At 40.5% G+C, this 14,478-nt stretch overlaps 1 protein-coding gene across 2 annotated transcripts in view; it reads left to right on the top strand.

Moving 5' to 3' along the window:
* LOC126161489 (uncharacterized) overlaps positions 1-4,206 on the top strand; it is a 261,998-nt gene extending 257,792 nt beyond the window's left edge. For both annotated transcript variants that reach the window (XR_007534924.1, XM_049917387.1), the window contains one exon: positions 3,307-4,206. Coding sequence is in view for 1 of the 2 variants with exons in the window: in XM_049917387.1 (XP_049773344.1) it covers positions 3,307-3,515 (209 nt within the window). In the remaining variant the exon portion in view is untranslated. The remainder of the gene's footprint in view (positions 1-3,306) is intronic.
* The last annotated feature ends 10,272 nt before the right edge of the window (positions 4,207-14,478 follow it).

Raw genomic sequence — 14,478 nt, forward strand, 5'->3', positions numbered from 1 at the left:
ATCGTCATTTTATCATCTTCAACCACAGATTTCTTCATGTTGAAACAGAAAATAAAAACTTCCTGTAAATGGCTAGAATTGGGCTCGTAAGTTGACGTATTCAACAGCGAATAATTTTATGATGCAATTACAAATCGATTAATATTTGGGTGGCGTTATGTTCACAAATGCCTAAGCTTATTGTATGACGTTTAACGACCTGCCACAAACACCACCACTTGCCACTACTGCCATATATTGCAAAATGGTGGAAGCAAAGTTGCAGACCTAATAATATCGTAGGATTCTCACTCTGCGGGGTAGAGGAAGGAAACGCATTCACTAATTACTGAAACCTGGTTTTAGCAAAAAAATCTTGCATTCAGTAATAGTACTTTTATTCCACTTTTTAAATCTTCATACCTTAATTACGTTCAGAAAATAATGTCGTTGAGTTGACGTACTTCTTGCCCTGAAATTCACGCACAGCTCTCAGAACATTTCAACCGACACAGCTTCATTTTCCTGACGAATGGGAATCTTGAGGTCATCGACTGTGTGGGGCTTGTTCACATACACTCTTTATTTCAAGTAATCCCACAAAAAGAAATGTGGGCCAATGTACATCACCATATCGTGAAATGACATGCCCTGGGAACATTTGTCAGGCCACTTCCATGGATGCTCTCCCCATGTGAGCTGTGGCACCATCCTGTTGGAACCACACTGCTCTCTCGGTCACTCGAAGTCTTCCAAGTTCTGGACGAAGAAAACTGGTTAACATTTCGATATAGCACACTGGTGTTACAGTAACTTCGGTTCCTCCCTCTTCAGAAAAGTAAGGTCTAACAACTCCTGACTGGGGGGTACCACACCACTGTTACTTCTGAGATGTGGAGAGGTTTTTGATGTAGCTCATGTAGGTTCTCTGACACCCGTTACCAACAGTTCTGTGCATTAGCATAACCATCGAGGTTAAAATGGCGCTATCACTTATGAATACTAGGACATCTGCATCGTCCAGTCAATCTACATCATCCAGTCATCGAGGTTAAAATGGGCCTTAACACTTATGAATACTGGGACATCTGCATCATCCAGTCATTGAGGTTAAAATGGGCCTTATCACTTATAAATACTGGGACATCTGCATCGTTCAGTCATCGAGGTTAAAATGGGTCTTATCACTTATGAATACTGGGACATCTGCATCGTCCATAAGACTAGGTCCACTACTCCACAAAATTATCTGTTCTGCACGAAATTCGTTGCACCTAGCTGCTGGGCAATTATTATTGTCTATGGGTGAAAAGTGAGGTCATCATGTAAGATGCAACAAAGTAAACGATGTGACATATCCAACGATACAACCTATTACCTAGTGGATCATTTACAACTAGCGAGAACTGTCGTTCTCACTCTGTCTACATTTTACGGAGTTCGAACTGAATGGGGAGGACTAGATGGGTTTTTTTCCATCACAGATCCAGTACTTTAAATGCTGCAAACCATCGCAGTATAGAGTTTGGATCTGGGACTGCTTCTCGACACCCTTCGATCAGGGACTGCATCTCGACGCCCAACATTAAATTTTCGACAGAAAAGACGTCCAACTGCGATCACAGAGCCATTGTTTCAAAAGAACTGCTTGACCACGAACACACGATGCTCAACGTTCCAACACTTCATAGCGACTGAAACTACACTACTGGCCATTAAAATTGCTACACCAAGAAGAAATGCAGATGATAAACGGGTATTCATTGGACAAATATATTATACTAGAACTGACATGTGTTTACATTTTCACGCAATTTCGGTGCATAGATCCTGAGAAATCAGTACCCAGAACAACCACCTATGGCCGTAATAACGGCCTTGATACGCCTGGGCATTGAGTCAAACAGAGCTTGGATGGCGTGTAGAGGCACAGCTGCCCATGCAGCTTCCACACGATACCACAGTTCATCAAGAGTAGTGACTGGCGTATTGTGACGAGCCAGTTGCTCGGCCACCATTGACCAGACGTTTTCAGTTGGTGAGAGATCTGGAGAATGTGCTGACCAGGGCAGCAGTCGAACATTTTCTGTATCCAGAAAGGCCCGTACAGCACCTGCAACATGCGGTGGTGCATTATCCTGCTGAAATGTAGGGTTTCGCAGGGATCGAATGAAGGGTACAGCTACGGGTCGTAACACATCTGAAATGTAACGTCCACTGTTCGAAGTGCCGTCAATACGAACAAGAGGTGACCGAGACGTGTAACCAATGGCACCCCAAACCTTCACGCCAGTATGGCGATGACGAATACACGCTTCCAATGTGTGTTCACCGCGATGTCGCCAAACACGGATGCGACGATCATGATGCTGTAAACAGAACCTGGATTCATCCGAAAAAATGAGGTTTTGCCATTCGTGCACCCAGGTTCGTCGTTGAGTACACCATTGCAGGCGCTCCTGTCTGTGATGCAGCACCAGGGGTAACCGCAACCATGGGCTCCGAGCTGATAGTCCACACTGCTGCAAACGTCGTCGAACTGTTCGTGCAGATGGCTGTTGTCTTGCAAACGTCCCCATCTGTTGACTCAGGGATCGAGACGTGGCTCATCTTGACTGCTAGTGATACGAGGCCGTTGGGATCCAGCACGGCGTTCCGTATTACCCTCCTGAACCCACCGATTCCACATTCTGCTAACAGTCATCTCGACCAACGCGAGCAGCAATATCGCGATACGTAAACCGCAATCGCGATAGGTTACAATCCGACCTTTATCAAAGTCGGAAACGTGATGGTACGCATTTCTCCTCCTTACACGAGGCATCACAACAACGTTTCACCAGGCAACGCCGGTCATCTGTGTTTGTGTATGAGAAATCGGTTGGAAACTTTCCTCATGGTAGCACGTTGTAGGTGTTGCCACCGGCGCCAACGTTGTATGAATGGTCTGAAAAGCTAATCATTTGCACATCACAGCATCTTCTTCCTGTCAATTAAATTTCGCATCTGTAGCACATCTTCGTGGTGCAGCAATTTTAATGGCCAGTAGTGTATATTGTCTGAGTTTTCTTCCAATAGTCGCTCAAGGTCAAGATCCCCACTCATCGCAGAGTACTAATGATTTAAAAACATGCGCTTCCTCTGTCCCACCCTGTATCATTGGCTTGATTGCTTTATAATCTGTATAAGTGGAGGGTCACTCCAACTGCATATGCCATTCCGACTGTTTACATTATTTAATGACAATGTTCGGTGCGCTGTTGCGTTGCGTCGTTTTTATTTTGCAAGTGGCAAGTCTTTAATGTGTGCCTTGTGTTGTGTCCGCAGTTAACAACGGGGACCTGCAGACGGTGCGCTCCTGCGCTTTCATCCTGCCCGACCAGCCGTGTACAACGACGGACCAGTCCTCGTACATCCACGAGGAGTACTGCATCACCTGCGAGACTGACCTCTGCAACGCTGCCCCTCCGCTGCCCGCCGCCGCTGCCGCCACCGCCGCCATCATCACCCCGCTGGTGGCTGTTCTCCTCGCTTAGCGCCTCAGAGGACAACGCGCCGCCCACCAGCCTCCAAACATAACACAACTCCAGTTCTCCGCCACACACTGCCTGTCGAGCTGCCAGCTCCCACGTGACAACCCAGCTAACAAATGCTCTGCTGCCATGCGTTGTTGTTACCAGAAGGACCAGAGCCGGCGCGATTGTACGTCAACGTACGTCCCTTCCTGTAGAGCAACTCACCACCCGTATCAAGTAAAAGTTGGAGGGCAATCAGTTTACAACACAAGCTTTTCAGAGGCGTATCAACATGGAGCCTACCACCAGTACCTCCAAGTCTACACTGTTAAACATCTGCAAGAATGTGATAAATAACAGAAAAAGAAGGAAAAAGCTTGCAATACCCAATTATGTACACGAATTTGATTATTACGCTACTACCGCCTAACAAATAAGTTTTTCATGTAGATTTCTAACGAAGTATTTGTAATGGTAACTTACCGCTTTATAGTTGTTGTCAGGACTCCATTATTTTCGTAATTATCATACAGGAAATGCACTGCAGTGTAAGCTAAATATCACCATAGAATTTCGGAATACTTCCAAAGTTTTATCTGCAAAGTCGATGTCCTTTCTCAAGTACGTTTACGCCGGAATAATTCTATAGACGAACGCGTCGAACTTCTCTGAGTCCTGTCTCAACAATTTCCAATTTGTACCGAAGCTCAACTGCAACCAGTTCCGTCGGTGGAGTGTTAAGTGCCTGAATCTCGCCACAAAAGACAAGTGCCACTTGGTTCGAATTATTAATGCAATAAATCATTGCTGAGAACACTAATGCTGTTGTTGATTAGTTGACTTCAACTTTGAGCCACAAATTAGCAGGCCATTAATATTTCTGTTGGTTAGAATTTAGAAAATAATACATATTCTTTATAGCTTAAATTACTTGTTAAAATACACTGTGTGAGTCGTTGGAAAAGTATTAAACACGATTACATCTGGTTGGTGTACATTTCTTAATCACACCAGGGACCAATAAATCTCGCATTTTAAAATAAAATGTAACTTAGAATGTAAGAATTAATGTCTGTCTGTCTGTCCCATTTGTCGCTGATGTGTATGCCTTTTATGGTAATTTAACTGTCCCAACGTTGACACATTGTTTAGAAAATTGTAACTAATGATATTACATGTACAATCTTCTACTTTGTTTGCCCATATGGGATATCTTAGCATATATCTTTTTATAGTTATAAGTATTCTGAAAATATTAAATCGTGTCAGAATAGAAAGTAATTAAAGTTATTTAGCAGTCAACTGCCTTTGTACTCCATGTAACACCTTACTATTATACTGTGTAATATAAAATAATGAGACCTTTCTAATACAGCTATTTGAGTCTGATTTCTTTCACTCAGACTTTCAGAGTAAACATTTTCTACTCAGTAATTCTAGAAATTTTTGTATGCAGTTACTGTGTAAATTTCTATAAAATCTGAAATAATTATATAACTCAGGATGCAGCTGTCTCTGCAAAACAGATTTATTTGTTTAACTTTTGTTAATACTAACTTTAAAAAAATGCTTGATTGCATATACATTGCCCTCAAGTTGCAGCTACTAGTTCTGTAAGCGTTTTAGTGTCCTTAGCTTGTTTTCTAGTACAGCATTAGTTTAGAAATTTTAGTACTAACTTATACTGCATATGTATTAACGATTTCCAATATGGCATCTATGAGTTGAGTATTATTTTTATATCTTTATCGTTTTTGTTAAAACTGTTACTTTTGCATAGAGTTTTTTATGTGTGCGAGTGAGAGAGTTATTTATGAGTAAGTTGATTATATTTTGTTTGGCTGATTTTATTGTTGTGTTGTGAGAGTGTGGCTGTTGTAGATTATCGCTATATCTGTAGCTCCCGTTTTGTACATTGCTCTTCCCGCCCTCGTAGATTTAAGCGCCCGGACCACATCCGTAGGCCTCCGTAGCTTAAGTTCTGCGCGGTCCGCCGCCCTGGCCGTCGCCAAAGCACTTGGCGCAGTCGGGGCTCCCGGGCCGGCAACGATCCTTATCACACGCTCCGTCCATTCAAGCAGTAGAAGCGCACACACCTGTACGGCGTCAGCCTGCGCCGCCAAAGTCCCTGGCCCGCTCCTTACGTTCGTGGTTGTGCCTAGTTTGCCTAGTTTCTAAGACCTCTCCTGTTGTTTTCATGTTGGCTTTATTAATTGTTATTTGTAAGCTTTATGTAATATATTTCCTTTGAGAGACACTGTATCCTGTATGAATCGACATATCAAAGCAATACTTGTAAATAAAGTGAACAACAGCATACTCCCCTGTTTACAATTATGTTGTCATGAACCCTTCACTGACGAATCCAGCACTTTTCTTTTTCAACTTCCTCATATCACCACCTGAAGTTCGGAATCAAAGGAAAAACATACCTGAGAGAGAAAAAAGGCAGTACTATCCAAAAATCACAAATTTTGAAATTTATGTTCGAATTTTTAGCAGCTGGTAGGGCTTACTTCAGTGCCACTGGTAGTGATGCAACATGTGATGGCACATCTGTTAACTACCACTTAATGTGTGTTTTGCCTTTTAGTCCTTTGATTAACAGCAATAAAACCTTCCTCCAAATTATTATTTTTCAAACACAGGTAAGATCAATTACACAGGGTGTTAGTGGTAAAAGTGCAGATATTGTGATCATTGGCACTTCAATATGTACCCACTTTGGTGTGTTAGTTGTTTTTTCTCAGTGTCAAAACAGTCTTCCCATAAACATATCACATAATTTGCTACCTGATGTTTCCTTCATGATCATCATTGCACTCCTAAATGGAATATGCCTGTCAGTATAGACTAACCATTTTGCTTCCATGTGTCCACACTTCAACACTTGACCTGTTGCCCAGTGCAAAATAAACATTAATGGCTTACTCTTTCCACACATATTTGGTGGTACCAAGCAACCTAAAAGGTACTACATCTAACACCTACAATTATTACTCTGTAAATGAAGTAAATGTTGATATAATGTTGTTCAGTACGCTGATCTCAGTCGCCGATAAAAATATCTGCATTTATACCCCTAACACCCCCATATATCAAATTAACACAAGTACAGAATAAAGTTTCACAGTAATATTATTGTATGTGGTTTTACAGCGAAACTGCTGATAACATGGAGACTGTTACCTTTTTGCCTCACTTTACGAAACAGTTCTTATTACAGTCATCTTCATAAAAAGAACTGCACCCAGAAGTACAAGCCAAATTGCTCTCATTGTTGGCAGACAGGTTCGTAGTACGGTACAAATGCAATGATTACGCTTTTAGCTTGGAAGGACCAACAGGCACTGTACTACATGGCCACAAAACGTATGTGTTAGTATGGTATTGGGCTCCATGGCTGTGTATACAAGTATAAAGGTGTTCGTTTTGTAATGTACTCCTGTGAAACTCCAACCAATGCCACCTGCACCTGAGTGCACATATTGGTGGGCTGAGGGTGAGTCCTGATGAAATGCCCCATGTCAGCCCACACATTCTCAATTGGGCAGATGCAGCTGGTGATGGCAGAGTATCAACAGCTGCTAGACATGCTTGGGAGATGGCAGTGATATGAGTTCAAGAGCTATCCTGTAGAAACATGGCATTTCGGGGGGGAGGGGGAGGAGAGGGTGAGCATTCATAAACACCAAATCTTTCACTTGCAGGACCTCAATGATGAACCATGCAGCTATCATGGAGCCTCTTGGTATGTTAACACTGAGTGGGCACTGTAGGATATTGTTCCCATCACTGTCACACCAGAGTTGTGAGATGTGTGATGGGAGATTACAAACCACTCCTCTTGGTGCTCTCCACTGTACCACCATAGTCCCAGTGGTCATCACCTCCAAGTCAGAAGCAGCACTTGTCACTCGAGATGACTGCTGTCAGTCTGCAGGGCTCCATGTCTGTCGCTGTTGACACTGAGCTAGTCGAGTGCAATGCTGCTAGGGCATCAGTGACAGGCAAGGCAACAGCCAGTGTGTAGCAAGCCTTGCATCAGGCAAACGCCTCCCAATGGCACAAGCACTTGTGTGATGTTGCATAAAGATAGGACAGACTGCTGAATGGCACTTGTCACTGTTGTTCAACCTGTTGGTGTGTGGCAGACAATCTGTCAGTCCTCCTCATGTCAGACATCCAGATCCTTCATGTATCCACTGCCGCCAAATATAGGCAATGGTGGTGTCAGTATGACCAGTGTAGCATGCAACATGACGATAGCACCACCCAGTCTTACACAGCCGCACCATGTGGCACCTCTCAAACTCGTCTAGCTGGGCAATCCGCACTCAAACATATCGACTGGGCATTTGCAGTGGAGTGGATGGGTGCTTCTGAGTGCAGCTCTTTTTATGATGATCAGTGTATACATCAAATTAACATACATAAGTATATATATTTTCAGAATAAAGTTTTACAGTAATTTTATTGTATGTAGTTTCACAGGAAAACCATTGGTAACCCAGAGACTTCACATTTTATAGTACTTTACAAAACAGTTTGAACACATGTCTGCTATATCCATTTGATACAGTGGGGCTGTCTGACTGTGATTCACACTGCACAACTTCTTGATGTTCGCATTGCAGTCATATATTGCTTCATTTCATTTACATACTTAACTGGTGGAATGTATGGTTCATAACAGCTGATGCGTGCTGGTTTATTTGCTCTTGTTATTGCCAGACATGCTGATACCCTTAGCTGCAATGACATCAGCTCTAAACTCATTCTGTCGTCTGAGTTAATTTGCCTGAAGATCGCAGCTACACTAAGAAAATGCAACATGATTATGTGCCACCACTTCATTTTCAGTGTCACTGTCAGAGGTTACTGACTTCTGGTTACTTCATAACTCATCAAGTCGTTGATACAGCGTATCAGTGATAAGGTCAGCGGCACATGGATTGTCTGATTTCGTTGCTGAGAATAGGAAATGATTTTACCATTACTCGCTAGTGGTTACAGACTGAAATCCGACTATGTAATGTGGATTAGAACGAAGGGGGATTAGTACTAGTAAAATGTGGTAAGCACAACGTAATTTTAAAGACATATCAACACCCACCATCGACAAAAACTGAACTGTATCATCACAAAGATGAGCTACACCGACAGTTCCATAGCCAGGAAAGGATGAAAATGTGTACTATTGCATACATTGTACTGGAGGTGGATGCTAATAGCTAATAACTGCCAGTAAACGCCATGATTCTGTTATACACACCAGGGGGGAAGGTAAGTAGTCGACCTAAAAAAATGGTTTCAAACAGTATCCAATGGTAAACAGATTCTTAATGTATGAATGGCCACCACGATACTGTCAGAATGCATCAATGGACACAGAAGAGCTGCCTGCTTTGGAGACACTCAATACTCAGCTGCTGATGATGCCCCTCGGTGTGACTCGGGAAACCTCTGTGCCTGCTGCACCACATGGGCTAATACACGTCCTCCCACTCACTGCTGAACTGGTGAAGCTAATAAATTCATTCTGCTACATCTGACTGACTTCGAGGCGCATTGTAGTCTTGGTTACCACTGCCACAAAACAAACATGACAAGTATTTTGTTAGAAATAGGTGAGGTTTTCTCGAGAATATAAATTTATCAAGGAACAATCAGAAGCAGGGACGGCCTTCAAGTTATTGGGATAGGCAACTGCTGAACTGTGCGGCATGTGACAAAGACAGTGAGCACACAGGTGGGGTCGCAAAGTATCTCGAGACAGAAAGCGTCACCCCCTATTGCTTCCCTGACACCAAACAATCTTACTGACCCTCTCCTCCTTTCTGATCTTCCGCAACTAATCCCTCTTTCCCCTCAGAGGAAAGAACATGGAAGTTTCCTAAGGAACAAAAACTGTTAAGCGTGAAACGTCCCCTTAGAACAATTATACATGACTGTGCCTAAACTGACACACAATATTTTTAGCGCAACGCAATCTGACTTTCAAAAATCCCTACAAAAGAATGGCCCTGACTAACATTAACCTATACGTTTCACAAATCACTTACCTCACCAAAAGTCTTCGTTACTCGAACTACTGCAATACAGCGAGCGCCACTACTGCCAGCTAAATAAAAGATTCAAACTACGGAAGGCACTAACTACTGATAGGCATAGTTAGCAAATGAAAGATTTTGATAGAGAACAAACAATGTATTTACCTCAATAGTATTCAAAGGTCATAATGTATATAGCAGTTCATGACATCCAGTCTTACAAATTTGAAAACTCCGCCATCTCTCTCCCCACATCAAACCACTGCTGGTGGCTCACCTCCAACTGCGCAACGCTACGCGCTGTTAACATCCAGCTGCCCAACACTACAATAGCCAACAACAATGCAAACCAGCCACAGACTGCACACAGCACAGCCAGTGATTTTCATACAGAGCGCTATGTGGCGTTACCAATAAAAAAACCTATACAGTCTACTTACATAGCCCCCATGCTCCCCACAAAAAATTTTACAAATTGTTTCGTGCAGTGGCCAATACAGATTTGAAAAAATTTTTCATAATTACAATAACAAAGAAATCAAATGCACACACTTATTAATACAATGTTGGTCAAAAGCTAAAATTTTCTCACAGTCCATAAAGACAGTCCTCATCATTCATCACAGTAAAACTGCCGTTTCTTTTCTCAAAGTCTGAGAAGTAAAAGACAATGCACACGGAAGTAGTGGATTTCCATGTAGTCTTGAAGAAGTAGTGTTGTCCTTCCAACGGAAAGACAGTGCTGACTCTTGACATGCTGACAGGTAATGGGCCACAACAGAACAAACCCACAGCAGAGTCATTCGACGTTTTGAAGAATATTGGTAGGTAGGTCATCACAGAGCAGACCCACTGTAGTCCTGGTAGAGATTACGGTATTGGTGGGCCACCAGAGGTGTAGCCCCACTGCAGTCCTTGTAGAAATAATGGTACTGGTGGGTCATCAAAGATGCAGACCCACTGTAGTCCTTGTAGAGATGGCCAGCAGCCATCTGTTGTGACTGTGCAGGTGCACAATCACTATTGAAGAGTCTTGTGGATAATATAGCAAGTCCATAACCACCACTTGTGCACTCACAAAGTTTTTGGAATTGTCCTTAGAACCAGCAATGCTGTTATCCAGTCCCTTGCTGAATTATTAAGACACGTGCAAACACTAACAGTCCCTACTTCTCACATATTGTCCATATACTATGACCAACAGAAACGTGTACAGTGAAATGGGACTTACAAGTTAATAATATGATGAACTGGTGTCAATTACGATTTTATAACATAAGAATACAATTACAAAGGTACAAAATACATCATTAAAGAACATAAAAATACAGATAACATTTGTAGTACAAGCTTTACAAAAGAATCGAAATAACATATACATCAGTGTTACAGGAATTATGGCATGAGTCACATGAGCATTAAAACAAAACAGAATAAATAATGTCTAAGCATATTTACAAGGTAAATAACATATTATTAATGCCAATTATATTTGAGGATAACTGTATTCCTCATCATAGTGAATGTAGCTTAGTACATACATACATAGTAGCTGAGTACATACATAAAAGATCACAATAACTTTTGAAACATCAACTTTACACATGAGCATTAAAACAAAACAGAATAAATAATGTCTAAGCATATTTACAAGGTAAATAACATATTATTAATGCCAATTATACTTGAGGATAACAGTATTCCTCATCATAGTGAATGTAGCTTAGTATTAGAAGAAGAAAAAATTCTATGAAACTACACAGAGACAGGAAGAAAACAAATACACAAGGGTACACAAACACATAGTGGGATAACACAAAAGGAAAGGACAGGGTTTGTTTTCAGTGTAACATTTGGTACTGCAGTCCAACCCAAAACTTCATTCCATAGATCGTTCCTCTTATTTCGACATTTGCTCCAGCCAAAAAAAAATCCTATCCAAGCATGCTTTCTGTATACTGTTCACATCCTTTTTCAAAAACAGTTTTTCTCCACTGTACACTACTTTTTTTTGGCCAAACCATTTTCTTATAGCTTCTCAATGCATTTCTTCCAATCCATCATAGTTATATATAGTCTACCCCCTCTTAAGCTAACTTAAATCTACTGAGCTCAGATGCTAAACTAAGGGACGAGGCAATGCAGCGGCACAAAACAATTAACACAAACATCAATGACAAAAAATTCAAATTGGCAAAGCAATTGCAATATTACAACTAATATAAGGCACTGTGCAGCAAACAAGAAAAATAAATCCATAGTAAAACTGGCTTAACAGCGTAATATAAGGTCAAATTCAGTAATATTATGCCTGGCAAACAGCAGCAGCAAATGCAATAACTTATATCTAAACATGACAAAGCTCAAGCAGAAAAAAATATTACAGTAAAAATGGCCATGTTTAATACCTATGTCACATCTTAACACTAGGGTGATGCATCACCTTAAATTACACAACTAAATAAGTTACCCAGTCATTGACAAAAATTATGTATGCAATTCCTGTGAAGGGAAATGTCTTTTCGTGCTCCCTCGTTTTTTTTAAGTGGATTATAAAATGGTTATTTACTGGATCTGTAGGCATAAAATATCTATATTAGTACATCTATTAAATTTTATTTTAACCAATGCTGTAGTGCAGCTAGAAACTAGATATTAAACAAAATAGGCAAAGCAAGGCGTGAAACGTCATTCACTAGTCATATGGCATTTAATAATGCAGTAAACAATCTTTCAACTAGCAAGACAATAGACATGAAATGTTTCTCATCATTTCATTTCATTAAATATCATAAATTAAGAACTCTACAGTGTAATCATGTTTTCAAGGTTGAGAGTGTCATATTTACGATGCTTTCTACAAAGGAATGTCAATAGCGAGGATAATGGCCTCCTTTTTTTTCCACCTGTGCCTCTGAAAGGCACACAATAATGGCTTTTTTCCAGGCGTCTTCGCGCAGCTGGGTGCCCACGACGCATTACGTAAAGGTGGTCACTTAACTTTCTTACCGAAATATTTACGACAGCAGTTTCCGCTACAGTGACAGTCTCATATACAAAATTTCACGGGTCGAGAATTTGCGTTGCAAATGTGTAGAAACAAAATCTTATGAATATAACAGTGTCCAAAAAATTTTCGCCGGCATTGTGATACATTCTCGCATTTACACACATTTCATAACTCTTAAAGTACGATTCTTGGTTTCCAACATCCTTTTTCACAAGTCAGAGTCCCTAACTACTATTCATTACTCCTTACCTTGATACACATATATATATTCGTCGACACCTCAATTTTGCGACGACACTTCAATATTTCATCATAATAAATACATAGCATAATCAAATTCCTCATATAGCATCAGCTTATTGATCATAAACATACCTCAACAGCATAATACACATCGTCGTCGTAAAAATAACATCAAAACACCTCAGTCAAATCTCAAAATCGTCGTAGCTTTCTGCAATAATTTCAAAACCTAAAAAAATTATCTGCTCATTTCAGTAGTGTCACCTACCTCAAACGTACTTTAAAAATCATGATCTCATACCAAATACATCATTCAAAGCTCTCATAGTATCACAATGGTTCCGAAAAAATATGAACAGTTCACAAAGTACAGACAAAATACAGTTTCTTAAGTGTGAAGCTATCCAACTGTGTAATTACGTAAACATTTGTCACTGATGTAGTAAAAAAAGTTTATCTCTCAGTTAAATGATCAGATAGATGTGTAATTTGTGTGTTAGAGAAATATGGTAGCGATGTGTAAAGTTGTATAAGCAAATACCACATTAGCTAGGGCTCCTTGTGCTTGCCAAACACATGGTACACAAAGTAGGCATGTACCCCCCTGAGGATTAATGTAATTATACCCTCAGGTGTTACAGATTACAGCAATGGAATGAAATGTATCACAGAAAACCTTTGTATCATTGTACTTCAAATATCTTTAAAAATAAATGATTTAAGTACAAAATTAATCACTCAAATACGTGTACTGTACCGCTAAACTGTGTGTCTTGCTGTAAGATAATTCTGTGGAAGTATCGTAGTCATCGTCCTCTGTAAGCAAAGTTCTGCTGAAGTCAAAGTACTTAACTCATCATGAACGAAAGTGAAATGCTTTGCGTATAGATATCGTAGTTATTACGTACCTTACCGTGATCAAGAAAGTAGTATACTATAACGTATTGTTGTGCTACGAAAAAGGCTGTCACATTGTAGCTATAACACAAATGTTACTACTAAGACATGTTTTACTTTCCAGAATAATACAGAAAAACTGTGCGGATATCAAACAGATACACCGCAAAAGCAACAATGTAAATTGTGTCACACAATAGTAGCGTCGTGATATAATCGTGAAGCTGTCAAAGAAACCAAATACTAAGTCATCTTTAATCTCACAAAAACTACTTCAAATACGGAGTATCTTTTCAAGTAAACCAAAATGTTGCATTAAAATCTCATTAGCAGTATATGTTCTAAGTATGTAAGCATTATAGTCGTTACGTAATCGTGCAACTAACGAACAATAATGTACACACACAGCAAGACTGTGTCCTCTGTTCACTATCACAATGCAGTGGTAATTACTGTCTAAATATGTTCCCTAGGTTCTAGACTGGATAGTTAACTTCAAAACACTGTTGCATGATAACAGTTTCAAAGTGTGACAACGCATACTAGTAACGTGAAGTGAAAAGTTTTATGGCAAAGACTAAGTTAAAAAGCAGATTATCTCTCAATGAACGGTTTTACATGTGAAATGTGGTGTAAACCTTTACTCTTCCTAGTGCGCAGAGTTTCAACTTCAAAGCAATTATCATGTTGCATACGTCGGTAAGGAACACTAAAATTTTTCTCAAGGTTAGCGTCTATGTTATTTTTCTCTGAGCCAGTCGGCGCACGTGGCTGCCTGCAG

Source organism: Schistocerca cancellata, chromosome 2, assembly GCF_023864275.1.
Source record: "Schistocerca cancellata isolate TAMUIC-IGC-003103 chromosome 2, iqSchCanc2.1, whole genome shotgun sequence".
Taxonomy (NCBI): Eukaryota; Metazoa; Arthropoda; class Insecta; order Orthoptera; family Acrididae; genus Schistocerca; species Schistocerca cancellata.